The sequence below is a fragment of the Candoia aspera genome, chromosome 2 (genome assembly GCF_035149785.1).
Source record: "Candoia aspera isolate rCanAsp1 chromosome 2, rCanAsp1.hap2, whole genome shotgun sequence".
NCBI lineage: Eukaryota > Metazoa > Chordata > Lepidosauria > Squamata > Boidae > Candoia > Candoia aspera.
Genome location: NC_086154.1, coordinates 167,980,880 through 167,996,096, shown reverse-complemented (window position 1 = coordinate 167,996,096; position 15,217 = coordinate 167,980,880). Strand labels below are relative to the sequence as shown.

Below are 15,217 nucleotides of genomic sequence, written 5' to 3'. Positions count from 1 at the left end.
GGATTGACGCTGGGTTTGTTCCCGCTTGTGTAGCTATCCCCACGTCCTTTCTTTAGAAAAGGAAAACATCAGGAACCTACATTGTCGGGGGACCTGTGCTTGTTTTCCCCTAAAGAGGCACCACAACAAAGGTGCGTCGGCTGCTGGGCGGGGCGGGGCTGGCAGGTTGGGGTTTTTTTCGTATCTCAAGAAGCTTCCCAAGTGGTAGACCGTCCCTTGGCCTTGACCTGCCCCGGAACAGCTCCGGCCACATCCCGTCCCACCCCTGGAGCTCCTCTCTGGTCCCCCGCCAGAGGCCCCCGGAAGAGCCTGCCAGTGGGCCGGAAGGAACGAAGGGCAGGGAGAAGCGGGCGCGCGAGCACCTCGCTGCCTCGCTGTGTGTGTGTGTCTGTCTGTCTCTCTCTCTCTCTCTCTCTCTGAGGAGGCGTCTGCGCGTCGGAGGTTTCCGGCGAGCGCGCCGAGCGTCGGTTGCTACTGTCATCGGGCCGTGGCGCCGGCTGCCCCCCTTCGCCCCGAGAGCGCCCTGAGGCCGTCCGCCGAGCCGGAGGGAGGGTCGAGCCATGTCGCGCAGGCGGCACAGGGACGAGAACGACGGTGAGCGGAAGTGGAGGGGGAGATCGCTGCAAGGCCGCCTTCTCCTTGCCCCCGTGCCGTTGCCGCTCCGGAACTCCTCGGAGCTCTCCGGATGCGCTTCGAGGGGGGGGGGGAAGTGCGGTAAAACCAATCATGGTGGATTTCCCATCGCCTCCATCCTACCTGCTGACAGAGCCAGAAAGCAGCCGGAGTGTCGGTCCGGCCAGCTGGTCTTCTGTGTTTGAATCGGCAGGAGTTTGGCCAAGTCAGAGGAAAAAAGCTCTCCTCGCGTTGTCCCAGGAGATCCTCATTAAGTAGAGATGCCAGGGCTCCTGAATCTGGAGTTTTCAGCGCGTTCAAGATTTCGCCACTGGCATCTCTCTGTGTTCCGTTTAGGTTCCTTGTGGTGTTACATTAATCTTAGAGGAGGAGGAGGAGTGGGTTTTCAGCTGGGGTTACATTTGCACACTGCTCAAAAATAGCCATATGAGGCCTTTGACAGTCTTTGTACCCAGGCTAATTTTGTAACATCAGAAACAGAGATGAATGTAAGAATGAAATTTGGTGGCAGTCTAGTAGGTGGATGTGGATGACTTTTCTCTGGAATTGCTTAGAAAAGCCTTAAAAGGGGGGCCTTTCTTACTTCTGCTACCTGAAATTTCCACCTTATCGCATCCCAGTTTCATTTTTTCTGGAATGGTTATAGGTGCAAATAGATATCAGTGTTCCTGCATAGAGGAATCCACTGCAGGTTTCCTCATGAGATTAGGAACGAAAGTTGTTGTTGTTGTTATAAATTTTGGAGCCTGGGATTAGTAATGTGAGTATTCTAGAAAACTTTGGAGGAAAAAAATTGCCTAAGAGAAATATTTTTTTTTAGATAGTGTTCTAATCAATTACATATAAACTTCTCTCCCAGTTGTTAGGGAGAATAACCTGAAGAATGTTAGTTTGATGTGAACTAGCCAAACTTGACTAATGTATTTGCGGTTGGCATCTGTATGTTATGCCTAATGATGTAATAATGAACAGCTCCACCCCATATTCCAGGGTCTTTTTCTCCTGCTAGAAATTGAGCTGTGCCTTGTAGCAATGAAAGAGTTTCACAGGTTCACAACCTGTAACTAATTTTTAAAATTATCATTTTTATGGGACCCTGTTTTAGATTCACAGGTTTTGTGCACACACAGGAGTTTTATACTTTTCTTCATGACCACCCCAGATCTGCTCAGACGAATGGGCATAGGGAATCCATTAATCTGAAAAATGCTTCCCCTTTGGCAGATGTACATTGTTATACATTGTTACAACAATATATTGTATGTTAGTCTCACAGGTATAACTGTCCACACTTTAATTTTGCATATTTTTAAAACTCTGAATACACAGGCACTCTTTCAAAAGTTTGGTTTAGTCTTCTCCCACTTAACCAGCCATACAAAGACAGCAGACTCAATAGACAAGGCAGAATTTTATGTAGATACCTTCAGGGCATCTCATGAATAAGTTGATACTAAGTTCAGCTCTGTTTGGCCAAATATTATATGTCAGCATCTCTTCCCCCTTATGTAAGGAGGAAATGCATAAAGTATTTCATGTGATTAGATATTCGTGGTATATAATCTGTGCATATAACAGAATTCATAAATAATGAGATAACCAAGAAACTTAGCTTCTGACTGTAGAGGCAGACAGTGAATTATCCCCAACCTTCCCAAGCTGTGGAGATGTTGCCAAAGTGTAGGGAAAATATCTTCGTTGCTCTTTGAGAACCAATTCTAAGTTACAGCCCTTGAGCAGACAAGCCTTTATTCTATGTAACCAAGAAACAGAAATATAAGAAATATTTATAAATCTTTGCATAAAAGTGTTACTTCCCTTTTATATCAGGAAACATGAAGCAGAAATATTTGTCTATTGATTGTGAATGCTTGCTCAGTGAACACCTGACCAATTGTAAACAGATAAAAGTTCTATTGAAGTTACTCTTGAACCTGCTGTAACAATTCTAATAATCAGTTTAGCAAATCATACACTCTTTGGAGGAATAGTGGCAACAAATACAATGAATGCTAAGTTCCTCTTGGACAAATTTCAGTTTGCTTGGAGGCAATGTTAAACACAAGCAAGCTTTCTCAGAACCCAGCGTACCGCAAAACTTTCTTCTGGAAGGATGTACCAAAATTTAATTATTTTTATTATTTAAATTTATATCACTGTCCATCTCCCCCCAATGGGGGACTCTGGGTGGTTTGCAATAAAAGTAATCATAAAAACATATAAACCTAAATTACAATCTAAAAATATAAATATAAATAAGATAATAAATGTAAAATCCAAGAGGAGATGGAATCACAATCAATAGGGGTGCTATGGCACCAACCACCCCCAAGTGGAGCTGTTACCCTCCCCATCCCAAGCAAGGCAGCAGATCCAGGTCTTCAAATTCTTCCAGGTCTCTTAGGTAACAGAAGATCTGTTACCAGGTCTTCTAACAAATCCTTTGTTAGCCATAGTAAATAAGGTAGGAAAATTTCTGGGCTATGCTGCTGAAGACTTCTTCAAATGTAGAGGACTTCTTGTGATCAGCAATTCCTTATTTATTCAAATTATACATGCTATAAGAAAGCTATTGTGTTTCTTTTATTCTTTTTAACATAAAATAGCTTTGAAGCAAATATTTGTAGCTCAGGGTTGAACCGTGGAGTCCTTGGTGCTCTCTGAGCCTTGTTGTTTTCTTGCAGATGTTTCATTGCCAGACTAGGCAACATTTTATTGTAAACTGCCCAGAGTCCCCCATGAGGTGGAGATGGGCAGTGAATAAATGTATGTATGTATTTATTTATTTATCAATCAATCTTCAGTGCAAAGAGGGAGCAGGCCTTGCTCTCAGTTTATATACTGTGGCTTGCCCTGCTTGTGTTGGTAGGGGTGTTGCTCTCTCCTTGGGAGTTCTTTGATTGGGCTGTTGTTTGCTGCTTGGTTGATTGCCTGAGTTAATGGTTCCTTGATTAGGGTGTATTGTGCTGTTTGATGGTTCATCTGGTGTTAATCCTAGTGTTGATTTTTACATATCTGGGTGTTGACTGCTGGCAAGGGAGTGTACTGATCTTTTGGCTTTACTATTGTCTCTTTTGAATGGTATGTAAATGTTGTTTACCTCTATGTGTCTGTTGATGGCTGCTTTGTCTGAGTGCCAGGCTTCCAGGAATTCTCTGGCCTTTTTGGATTTGGCTTGGTTTAGGATACCACAGCAACCCAGAACACCAGAAAAAAGAAAAAAACATCTGCACAGCATCTTCCAACAAAATGGATACCCACTCAACTTTATCAAAAAGTGCCTCACCACCCAACCCACTACAACCCAACCAATGGAAACTATGAAAAGGCTAACACTGTCATACATCAGAAACGTCTCAGAAACCACCAACAGACTGTTACAACCACATGGCATCACCGTAGCACATAAACCAACTAAAACTCTTCAAAACATAATAAGCAACCCAAAAGACCCAATAGCCCAAGAAGAAAAAACAGGAGTTATTTACAACATACAATGCAAAGACTGTAACAGCCACTATGTAGGACAGATAGGCAGAAGACTAGCAGAGCACATCCATGAACACCAACTAGCAGTCAGAAGACACGATGAGAACTCCTTAATCTCACAACACATGGACAGACTCAACCATAGTTTCAACTGGGAAACTGAGCATCCTAAATCAAGCCAAATCCAAAAATGCCAGAGAATTCCTGGAAGCCTGGCACTCAGACAAAGCAGCCATCAACAGACACATAGAGGTAAACAATGTTTTACATACCATTCAAAAGAGACAATAGAAAAGCCAAAAGACCAGTACATTCCCTTGCCAGCAATCAACACCCAGATAGGCAAAAATCAACACTAGGATTAACACCAGATGAACCATCAAACAGCACAATACACCCTAATCAAGGAACCATTAACTCAGGCAATCAACCAAGCAGCAAACAATAGCCCAACCAAAGAACTCCCAAGGAGAGAATAACACCCCTACCAACACAAGCAGGGCAAGCCACAGTATATAAACAGAGAGCAAGGCCAGCTCCCTTTTTGCACTGAAGATGTTGCCTAGTCTGGCAATGAAACGTCTGCAAGAAAACAAGGCTCAGAGAGCACCTAGGACTCCACATAAAATAGCTTGTTACTGTTTTATAGCAATGTATTAAGCTATTACTATTGACACCATTAGGTTCTAGACGAAATGTGGATAGAATCCATGTGATTCACTTGGGCTTCCACAGAAGTTGGTAGTGGGTTTGAGTAAGTTATCCAGATGCAGTGGAAGACTAAAGGATCTTGGCAGCTGGCATTTTCATTTCCAAGCGGCTAGGTCGATTAAAATTTTACATGCCCTATTTAGCTGCTGGAACTTGAAAGGAAAAGTCATTTGATTTCTTTCATATTCCCTGATGCTTTCCTGTAAACAGAGATCTTTAAAAAGTGTTACATAGGTTTAGATTTTCTTCCATTTTCACCTCAGCTTGACTGGGTTTTGGCTCCTCCTTTCCTAGCATTAAGCCATATGATAGGTAGACATGAATTGTTTCTTAGCCTATATTTGCTTGCTTAATTGTCCCCTACTGCCCCCACTACCCAGAATCCCCTTTTTCTTTGGAGTGTGTTAGGTTATATGACTGGCACAAAATGGGTGGAATTCTGCAACTGTCATAATTCTGGTACAGACTATAGGTCAGTTAAAAAAAAAGAACAAGGTGGTCCTTGTTTTCAGCTATGTCAAAAAAGATAAAAAGATGGACGGGGAGGGAAAAAGCACACTTTGTTATTATTAATTATTTATCAATTTATTCTAACCAGATTCCAAATAAATATAATTTAAAAGGAGAAAACATGGAACTGAGCTGTGAATAAAAAGTTCTTTTTTTCTAGCTAAACAATGGGATCATTTCAGTGCAGCATCATATAATATGGCATTTCACTGGAATAAATTGTGGAAACATGTAAATATAAGTGCAACCTTTTTGAAGCTTACTACTACAGTTGAGACAGTGTCTCACACCTTACTGGAACTTTTTCGCTCCTGGAAACAGTGTTTCTATTTTGTCTCACTGAAATAGGACAACCATGCAAGAAAAGGAAAGTGTCTATTGCAGAGCGATTGGAATCCTTAATATGCAAAGTGGGAGAAAAGGTATGAAAGACTAGCAGCTTCATATTTCTGTGGTTTCCCTGTGTCACAATAACATAAATACTGAAATACAAATGAGATAAATATATATTTAGAAATGGGAACGCTACAGTGTACGTTCCATTTTTAGTATATTTTTAAAAGCAGTTTCTACTTCATGTACTATCCATCAGAAAATCTATTCTGATAATTTTGAGAAACACGGGAAGGTATTCTTTAATGTGGAATCTTTTTACTATCCTTGTACAGTTGGACCCTAACATTTCATATACTCATTTATGTAAATGGTACCTGCAGTAATATGTTGCAGTGTTGTTACTGTTTCTAATACTTGATCAATTTCTCATGCTGTGTTTTAGCATGCTACTCCACTCTCCTTGATTTTCCAGTTTTCTAATTAATAGTAAGAAAACATTATGTGGCTGCTAAGCTGATCAAGCTGTTCTCATTGGGCTGATTAGAGTTCTTTCAGTCTGGAAGCTCTCAGCCACGTGGATATTTATTACTCTGTGGCCTTATTGGACCGCAGTCCTGTCAGTGCTCGCTATACCTGAATCCCTACTTACATGCCCTTTATCTACGTAAAGTCTGAATAATTATAAGGCTTTGCTTCAGTAGAGGATAGTAACTAACTTAAAACAGCCTGTAAAAAGGGGGAAACAGAATATGACAAGGAGCATTGACTACTGGGACAGAAAATGAAAATGATGTCTACTTGTTGATCAACCTAAAACTAAATACTGTATGTCTCAAGTAGGCAAAAAATGAAATAGGGGGTAATATCAGAATAGCAAATAAGTCCCAATCTGCTGTTTTATTTAATGTAACTGAATTTTTTAATTTATTGAAGTGTTTTATTAAAACTGCCATGAGGTCATTTTGCTGAAACACAATGAACTCATTCCTTAAGCAAGTAACATTAAACTACAAGGTCACGTTAACAAGAGTGTAAATGAAATTACAATTAGGAAATTTCATTTCTTCCATTTTTTTTTGCTATGCAGTGGAATTGCTCTTGTTTTAGAAATACGTAAAAATAATGGATAGCGCTGCAGTTGTATGAATATTAGATGGTTCAGTTCCATGGCACTGCAGGTATTGTTCTTTGTCATCACTATTGTTAAAACCTGTGCTAATTGTATTGATTTCTTTATATTCCCTTGATGTGGGAAATCTTTATTACTTTGAATTTAGGCTACAGAATTTAAGGAGTTACGCTTGGATCACTTTTTACCACGATTAATGGTAACTTGAGTTTCCTCTTCACCAAAGTTGAAGTATGATCATCAGCTGATCATATCCCAACTAAAAGGAATCTTTATCTCCCATCGTTCAGAGCCAGCATCGCTGCAGGGTGGTGTTCAGACATGGTAAAGATGAAGCCATTTTCCACAACAAAAGAGGAGAGGGCTAACTTTGGGTCTGCCTGATTTCCTCTTAACCATTGGCATTGGAACTAGGAAAAACATGTACACAATCCCCTATAAATGTGTATTTATTTATTGGTCAGATGGCATATTCCCTAAGGGGCAATATGTCAAGAAGAGAGTTGAAGGGATATGCTTCCTTTTCTTTTACTCCCTCCTTGCTCTCAGCCTGCCTGAGACATGTGTTATGGCAGAGTTCTGAACTAACTCCTTGCAAGAGGCCCTTCCAACTGGGGCAATAGCTTCATAAACTTAAGCTGAGGTGACCCCCAGTCCATGGAGGGAAAGAAAATCTTTTTTTTAAAATGTGCAGCTCCCAGCCACAAAATAATGGACCTCCTCTGGATCAGACAAGGGCCAGATGGGCCCTGAGGTTACCAGTGCCTCTCCTAAATGTTGCTTGCATCTGTATTTAATTGCTGGCTTCTTTCAGTTGTGGAGGATTTTAAAATTTAATGTTTGACACAGAACCATTAATACCAGATTTCGGACTGAAGAGGCATCCTTCCACATGAGGCTTTTGTAGAATGACAGTACCTCATTTAGCATTTTAGGAAGATCACGTTGATGTCATCATCTATTTTTAACCTCCTTATATTTTCTCACTGTTTTTTTTTTCCTTTGTGTTATATGTGTTACCATAAGAAATTCATTATGGAAGAAAGGAGAATAGAGAATGGCAGCAGACTGTCTTTTGATTAGTAGTTTTAAGAGCTGCCTTAACTGTCATATTGACAGGACATTTTAATGAGAAAAATCGTGGTAATATATCATGATCAGATAATGACTTTTTAATATCTTATCCCTTCAGAGTTTATTCTCCTTGGAAAGTAGAATAGAAGGCTTGGCTGGAGTTTTGGAGGCAGATCTACCAAACTACAAAAGCAAAATACTGAGACTCCTTTGTACAGTGTACGTATGCAAAAGATTTATGGATCTAGGTGGTAATGCATTACCTTCATTAAATGCTTTTAAATAATTGCTTTTGAGAAAGGTAACTTTTCCAAAACACTTCATTGTGTATATTGTATACCTGCATATTTTTTTCCTGTTTAAAGAATTTTTTAAACTTGGAGAGAATATGGGATAATTAGCAAGGTAACTTACTAGGAAGGAGAGTGGACAGGAGCAGCAGTGTCAGAATAGTTCTCTATCGCTGATCATTCAGGCCCAGTAACTGCAATACAATTCTTTTAATTTAACTTGTTTTTTGCAGCCATACGTTGAGACCCGATTCACAGTGCCAGCTTACTCTGGAATTTTCATAAGAGCTCAAAGAAAGGACTACATGTTTGCCTGAGTTGTTGCTTATTATATCTTCTCCTTTCAACTAATGCCCTGCTTTGCAAGGAACATATTGCCTTCTCAGTCTGAAGCTAAACTAATTATGGGATTGGGGGACAACACCAACACAGTGGAGGATTTTATATAATTATATACAATTAAGTTTGATTTCCCAGTGGGAACCGCAGTATTAACATTGGATGAAGACTGAATTGGCTCTCACAGTACCTTTATTTTTAATGTGATACACTGCTTCTTCTCAAAAGGTATGCATCCCAATAGCTTGAATTAGCCACAAATAGGAGTAATGATATGATGGTTGTGATCAGAGTTAGTGTTTGATACTACTTTCTCTCTCTCTTATGAAAAAAAAATCAGTGCACGTCTGTTACCACAGAAGATGACCATTTACACAACTCTTGTTGGATTGCTGAATGCCAGGAACTACAATTTTGGTGGGGAGTTTGTAGAAGCGATGGTACGTCAGCTGAAAGAATGTTTGAAAGTCAACATGTACAACGAAGCTGTATATTTAGTAAGTTGTTTTCATACCTTAGAGTCTTTACTTAGTTTGGTTTTCAGTGAATTTGAAGAGCTCACTGTTTTACCTTGATTGGGAATTAGCTGAATGTTCTCTTTCTCCAGGTGCGCTTTCTTTCTGATCTTGTGAATTGTCACGTAATAGCTGCACCCTCGATGGTAGCCATGTTTGAGAATTTTGTTAGTGTGACGCAGGAGGAGGATGTACCTCAGGTAAACAACAATACTTTTGTTGCATGGGTAGAGAAGTAACTTGCTGGAATTTGGCATTGTGGTTGTTGACATTTTTGTAACATGTTTGTAAATGTGGTAAGCCTCTGCTCGCCTTGTACTACAACAGAAGCCTAAACAGTAAGCTGAAACGTTTGGCCATGTATCTTCCGGTGCCCTTGTCCCTGTCACCCGTGGCTTTCAGAGGGAACATAAGTAGGACAAAACAAAATGTTCCTGCCCGTGATATGGAAGGGCAAACGGGGCCCTTACCGTTTCTTTCTCAGACTGAAAGTCTGCATGGGAATGTAGCTCCTTAAACATTTCTAGGATTTAAATTTATGGGAAGTGTTTTAATCATACAAATTGGTGCCGATGCCTGACAGATGTTTGCCAGGCCAAGCCTGATTTCATTTACTCCAGAAAGTAAGTATATATCTTAAATACAATCAGAAGCAGCATGTGAAATAGCTCCTTGAAAAAGCTGATGTAAATAATAGAGCATCAGCACAGTGTAAGGAAAATTGTTTGGCTTTCTTGTCCTATATTTTTTTTTATTGCTTCGTGCAGATTCAGTACATACTCCCCTGTGTACGGCGCAGGATTCTTTTGGCCGTCACAAAACCGACCATTTATGTGCAGAGACTTGTACGCCTAGGGATCTCTGCTCTTGCAGCTTTGCACCTGAAGCACTGTAACGTAGAGTTAGCGTTCTGGAAGCAGAAATGGTGCTTCACGTGAGATTCAGGTCTTTGACCGGATTTTGCCTATAGTCTTATAGCAAGAACTAGAAGTATTCTCTGACTGTGTATTGTCTCTGTTCTTTACCAACAGGTGCGGTGTGACTGGTATGTGTACGCGTTCCTGTCATCCTTACCTTGGGTGGGGAAGGAGCTCTATGAGAAAAAGGATACTGAAATGGAGCAGATCTTGTCCACTGTTGAAAACTATCTGAAGTAAGAAAATGAATGTTGCTTTGCGTCATTATGTGTTACCAGAGTATGAACACAGAACCTTGTAGGCCTCATCCATTGACCCTGAAGGCAGGACCGGGACCAACGGGTGGGAAGTCCTGGAAAACAGTAGGCAGGTCGTGCTGCTTAAGAAAGGATCTGGAGCGATCACGGAGCTGGCAAGAGATTTACATCAGCCTTGTGGCTGTATGATTCTTCGAGCGACTTTCTATGAAAAGAAATGCCTGCTACATGGTGGCAGAGCCAGATGTCCCCAAAACCTAGTTGGAATCTGGTCACTGAAAGCGCATACACCCTTTTAAAGCCAGGCGCTTACTTCTTTCAAGGGAGTGCCTCCTGCCCACTGAGAAGTACTCGCTGGTTTGAATAACGTGCTGTTTCCTTCAGACTCTTTCTGAGCTGAAGTACAAATCAGTCATTAGCAGTCCTTAAAATGGTTGTGTTCTTTTACGGCAGACGGCGTCAGAAGACTCACGTGCCCATGCTACAAGTCTGGTCTGCTGATAAACCACATCCACAAGAAGAGGTGACTATAATTAGGATTTTGAATTCCTGTCCTCACGCCCATCTGAAGAAAGGTTACTGCAAATGCCGAATTCTAGTGTTGGCTCCATGAAGCTGCCCCTGTTCCAGTGAGAAAGTCCTGTCAATGGCTTGTCCTGCCTTTTTCTGTATTCTGCATTTCCCCCCGAGCTGCCTTCTGAGAAAATTGGGAAGGGGACTTCCCACAGCACACCCCAGTCTGGGTTCGGGAATGTCCTCGCCTGCCAAAGACGAACGTGTCTGATGGATGCTTTTGCTTTCCAGTACTTGGATTGCCTCTGGGCCCAGATCCAGAAGATGAAGAAGGATCACTGGCAAGAGAGGCACGTTCCGAGGCCGTACCTCGCTTTTGACAGCGTGCTTTGTGAAGCGCTGCAGCACAACCTGCCTCCTTTTGCGCCCCCGCCCCACACAGCGGACTCCGTGTACCCGATGCCGAGAGTCACTTTCCGAATGTTTGACTACACCGATGATCCCGAAGTGAGTTAGTGCGGTGGGGCGGCAGCCGTGTAATGCTCCGTCTTCTGGGAAATGAAGTGTCTCTGTCTTTGGCGGTGTCCAGATGGTCTGTTCCTTTGCCTCCTGACCTTTCGGTTTGGGCCGTTACTTCGTCTAACACTAGCCGAGACCCAGCATGTTGCTTGGCGTTGTTTAGAAAGGCTGAAATAGCTCAGGGTTTGCTTCCCTTCCTAAGGGCTCCCTCTGCCCCGTGCACCATTGCTTCTGGTGGCGCTGTCCGTTTGAAAAGGCTGCTTCTGAAAGAAAATACTAAGCATCCCTGGGCTTCTAGAAGTAGTTTCCAGCTCGCTGGCTTCTGGCCTGTTCCTTTCTTCTTTCTTCTTCTTTCTTCTTTCTTCTTCTATGGCAGTGAAAACCAGAGTGAGGCAGCTGAACTTTCTATATGCTGAAAAGTACATTATAAATGTTAAATCCCCACAATCAAGCTCCTCTATTAAATTAACCCCTGTCGTTTCTTTTGTCAGGGCCCAGTTATGCCTGGGAGCCACTCTGTGGAACGATTTGTGATCGAAGAAAACCTTCACTGCATCATCAGATCCTTTTGGAAAGAGAGGAAGACATGGTAGGGCCCTTTGCCTCCATGTGCATGTAATTCAGCTTCCCCCTTGGATGCCCTCCTTCGGATTATTATTAGTGAAAAGCAGACAAAGCATTTTTTAAATACATACGGGTAAATCATTGTCAGAATTTCCAAGCAGATTGGATGCACTGGCTGAAATTCTGTTGTAATTTGAGATATTTTTAATTATAGTTTGCAATACGGTAAAAGTACAAATTGGTTACAGGTGTTGGTCTTTTGCCCCTGTTTCTTTGCTCTTTTGCAATTGCAATGCTTATTAAATTATTCAGTAAAGTGAATATCTTAAAATACACTTTAAAGTATACTATATGGGAGAAACACTTTCATAACAAGAACACAAAAAAGCTAGAAGAAGAAATTTCCAGCTGACAAGGAGGCGGTTGGAGAAAAATGCTGAGTATAGAACACCTCCTGAATTTGAGGCCAAGGCCTCCAAGGTGGCAAACTCCTTTGAGCAATAACCATCATAACTTTTGAGAAAAGTCCAGCGAAGCTGATGGTAGGAAGTCTGCATTCATAACTGGCTGTGTTGCACTGCTGTCAGGTAGAGAGAGAGAAGACATGCCTATCTGGAAAATTAAATGGGTCCAATTAAGCTGCCAGTAGCCATCAAATACAAAATTTGAGTATTTGTGGAGGAGAACAGCCTGGAACAAAGATACTGATCTGTTTTGCCTATATTGAGAAGTGTTCTTTAAAACTGTGTCTTTGTGTGCCAAATTAATACTGTAAAACTGCAGATTTACATCCATCCGTTTCTGAATCATGTCAGATGCTGTGAATAGCAATTTCCCTATTTGTTAATGGCTAGATCTAGCTCTGTCAGATCTGTTTCTTCACCCGTCCTTCCCAAGAGGGACGGGCAGGGCAGAGTCACAGAGCCTTTGGCAGCTACTCCCCAAGACCTGCTGATGAAGCCGGAGGAAGACAGCCCCAGCAGGGAAAGGAGCTCTTTGACGGTGTGGTCCCGGCACACACAACAGAAAGTATGATTTTTGCAAGGTGCCTGCCTGCTTCCTGCCTGGCCTTTTTATTCTGAGTCACATACCTGTCTTTTTCCGTAGCGCTGCCCAATTAACAAGCTATCCAGGAAACAACAAGATCCCTCTGAATTACCACGTTGTTGAGGTAAACACTGTATTTATCCTGTCATTTTTCCTTACCTAGTGCCAGTGGTCTTCCTCTCTGATGATAGCTCTTCATCTCAGAGTGGAGCTTGGAATGGCCTGTTTTGAGATTGGACCATTTCTGGTAGGCTTAGAAAGCCCATTGTGGGACTGGAATAGGGCATTTCAACAACGGCTTTTTCTGACAGTGAAATAATCTCCACGCCTCTACTGTTGCAAGTTTATGTTTCGTATCGCTTTCGTATTTTCCCCAGGTCATTTTTTCTGAGCTGTTTCAGCTTCCTGTTCCGCCTCACACCGAAGTCATGTATACCACACTTTTTATTGAACTTTGCAAACTTCAGCCTGGATCTTTACCTCAAGTTGTATCCTTTTTCCCAAAAGTCTCTTGTAGCAGTTAACACCTTTTGATCACAAAAGGAATGTTCTGCTTTCAGGCATATTGTAATTAAAAATTATAACATGAACTATTTTTAAACCTTAATTGAAAAATAACAGCTTGCCCAAGGTACAGAAATGTTGTACATGCGCTTAGATACAATGAATACTATCTGCGTAGATAGGTAAGTAAGGACATTCTCACCTAAATTTTCTGAGGAGTTAGTGACTTGGGCTACTTCGCCTCAGCTAAATCTCTGATAGTTATGAACACCTCTGCTTTTACATGCCTTCATATTTTAAGGTCACTTCTCTCTTTTAATTATTATTGAATTGAAAAAAAGAAAAAGTGCATATACATTTTCAAACAGAAGTCAGTAACAATTGCCTCAGTTTATGCTGCAGATGACAATAAGACAACTCCTTTGAGATTGCCGGGGGTAATATTTTAGTTCTTGGTGATATGAATGGTGTTGTATCCCCTCTTCTAAATAAGTGAATTTTATCAACAAGAAACATGAGTAAACTTACTTAAAATGTTTCAGATTATATGACATTGTTATCTCTCTTGGATTTCCAATTCCTTGTTGACTGATTTTTTTTACACAAACGTAGCATCGTCAATATCCGCAGATGGTAGCTCAGTAATTGTAAAGTTGAATAGAGAAGTCCCTAGACTGAATAAATGGAGTCTTAATGAGCTACTATTATAAAACAAGTTTAAATTCACAGCAATTCTTGTTAAAAGGCTAAGTGGTTTTTTAAATTTAGATTATGCATCCTGACCAGAAATATATGAGATATACAATCAGAAATACTCTAAACATTATATTCTAAAACCAGATTGTCCGTGAATTGCCTTTGACAATCTGAAATGGATTGAAATAGGCTCTGGCCCTAATTTTTTTTTTTTTTTTTTGGGCATGGATACAGAGTATTTATAAAGAACAAAAAGCTAAATTTATTGTGAATGGTCTTACTTCACAGCAGTATACTATACCAAAGTGAATAAGTCAAGGTTGTCACCTCTTTCTTTATTTTTACTAGCATTAGAACTATTGCCAATCCAAATAGGTCAAGGAAATAGAATCCCAGGAGTCAAACTAGCTGTACAAGAAACAATTAAAACTATTTGCTAATGATGTATTAATAATTGTTTAACTTATTGTCATCCGCAGCATAAACTGAGGCAATTGTTACTGACTTCTGTTTGAAAATGTATATGCACTTTTCCTTTTTTTCAATTCAATAATAATTGAATTGGTAATGGTTTGGTGTCATGGTACCAAATTAAGAAACAGAAAACTTTAACTGAATTTGAAAACCTTATAACTCATAATGCTGAACGTTTGTTAGGCACGATTTATAGTCTTTTGGTGAAACATGACTGAGAATCTGAGCAAGTCAAAGACTGTATAGCTAAATGGATGCAAAATTTCAATGAAGTCATGGAAATGGAAGAGTAGTAATTTCAGTGGAAAAGGACTATCAGATCTACCTCAAGTATTATACTTAGATAGAATTGGTATTTTACCACTGGTATATTACTCCAGCCATGATTGCTAAAATAAATAATTCCTTTCTGCGAATTGCTAGAAATGCAATAAGTAGATCCCTATTTCCGTACGTGGTAGCAGTGTTGCAGTGCCCAACAACATTGGAAATTAATTCACTGCAGAATGGAACACATTTTGAAAAGTGTAATTTCATTTCATGCTGAGATATTTTCAGTAAACTTACCGAACCATACATTTGTTCAAAGTATACTGAACTAGTATTGTAAACGTTAACAGCTGCAAGGATTTTCTGTACTTTTTAAGAGAATGATCCCCTCTATGGAAGAATGGCTAACCAAACTGTGGGAATGTGCTTC

The 15,217-nt window shown here is 40.7% G+C and overlaps 1 protein-coding gene across 2 annotated transcripts in view; it reads left to right on the top strand.

The window, feature by feature from the left end:
- Positions 1-442: 442 nt before the first annotated feature.
- The window catches only part of NCBP1 (nuclear cap binding protein subunit 1), a 28,883-nt gene continuing 14,108 nt past the window's right edge, over positions 443-15,217 (top strand). Inside the window, exons 1-12 of one of the 2 annotated variants that reach the window (XM_063294795.1) lie at positions 443-594; positions 5,692-5,765; positions 8,001-8,101; positions 8,852-9,008; positions 9,119-9,226; positions 10,058-10,179; positions 10,654-10,723; positions 11,005-11,220; positions 11,724-11,821; positions 12,904-12,967; positions 13,221-13,331; positions 13,465-13,529. In XM_063294795.1, coding sequence (XP_063150865.1) covers positions 561-594; positions 5,692-5,765; positions 8,001-8,101; positions 8,852-9,008; positions 9,119-9,226; positions 10,058-10,179; positions 10,654-10,723; positions 11,005-11,220; positions 11,724-11,821; positions 12,904-12,967; positions 13,221-13,331; positions 13,465-13,529 — 1,220 coding nt within the window. In that variant the 5' untranslated portion in view covers positions 443-560. The remainder of the gene's footprint in view (positions 595-5,691; positions 5,766-8,000; positions 8,102-8,851; positions 9,009-9,118; positions 9,227-10,057; positions 10,180-10,653; positions 10,724-11,004; positions 11,221-11,723; positions 11,822-12,903; positions 12,968-13,220; positions 13,332-13,464; positions 13,530-15,217) is intronic. The other variant, XM_063294794.1, reaches the window with a different exon arrangement.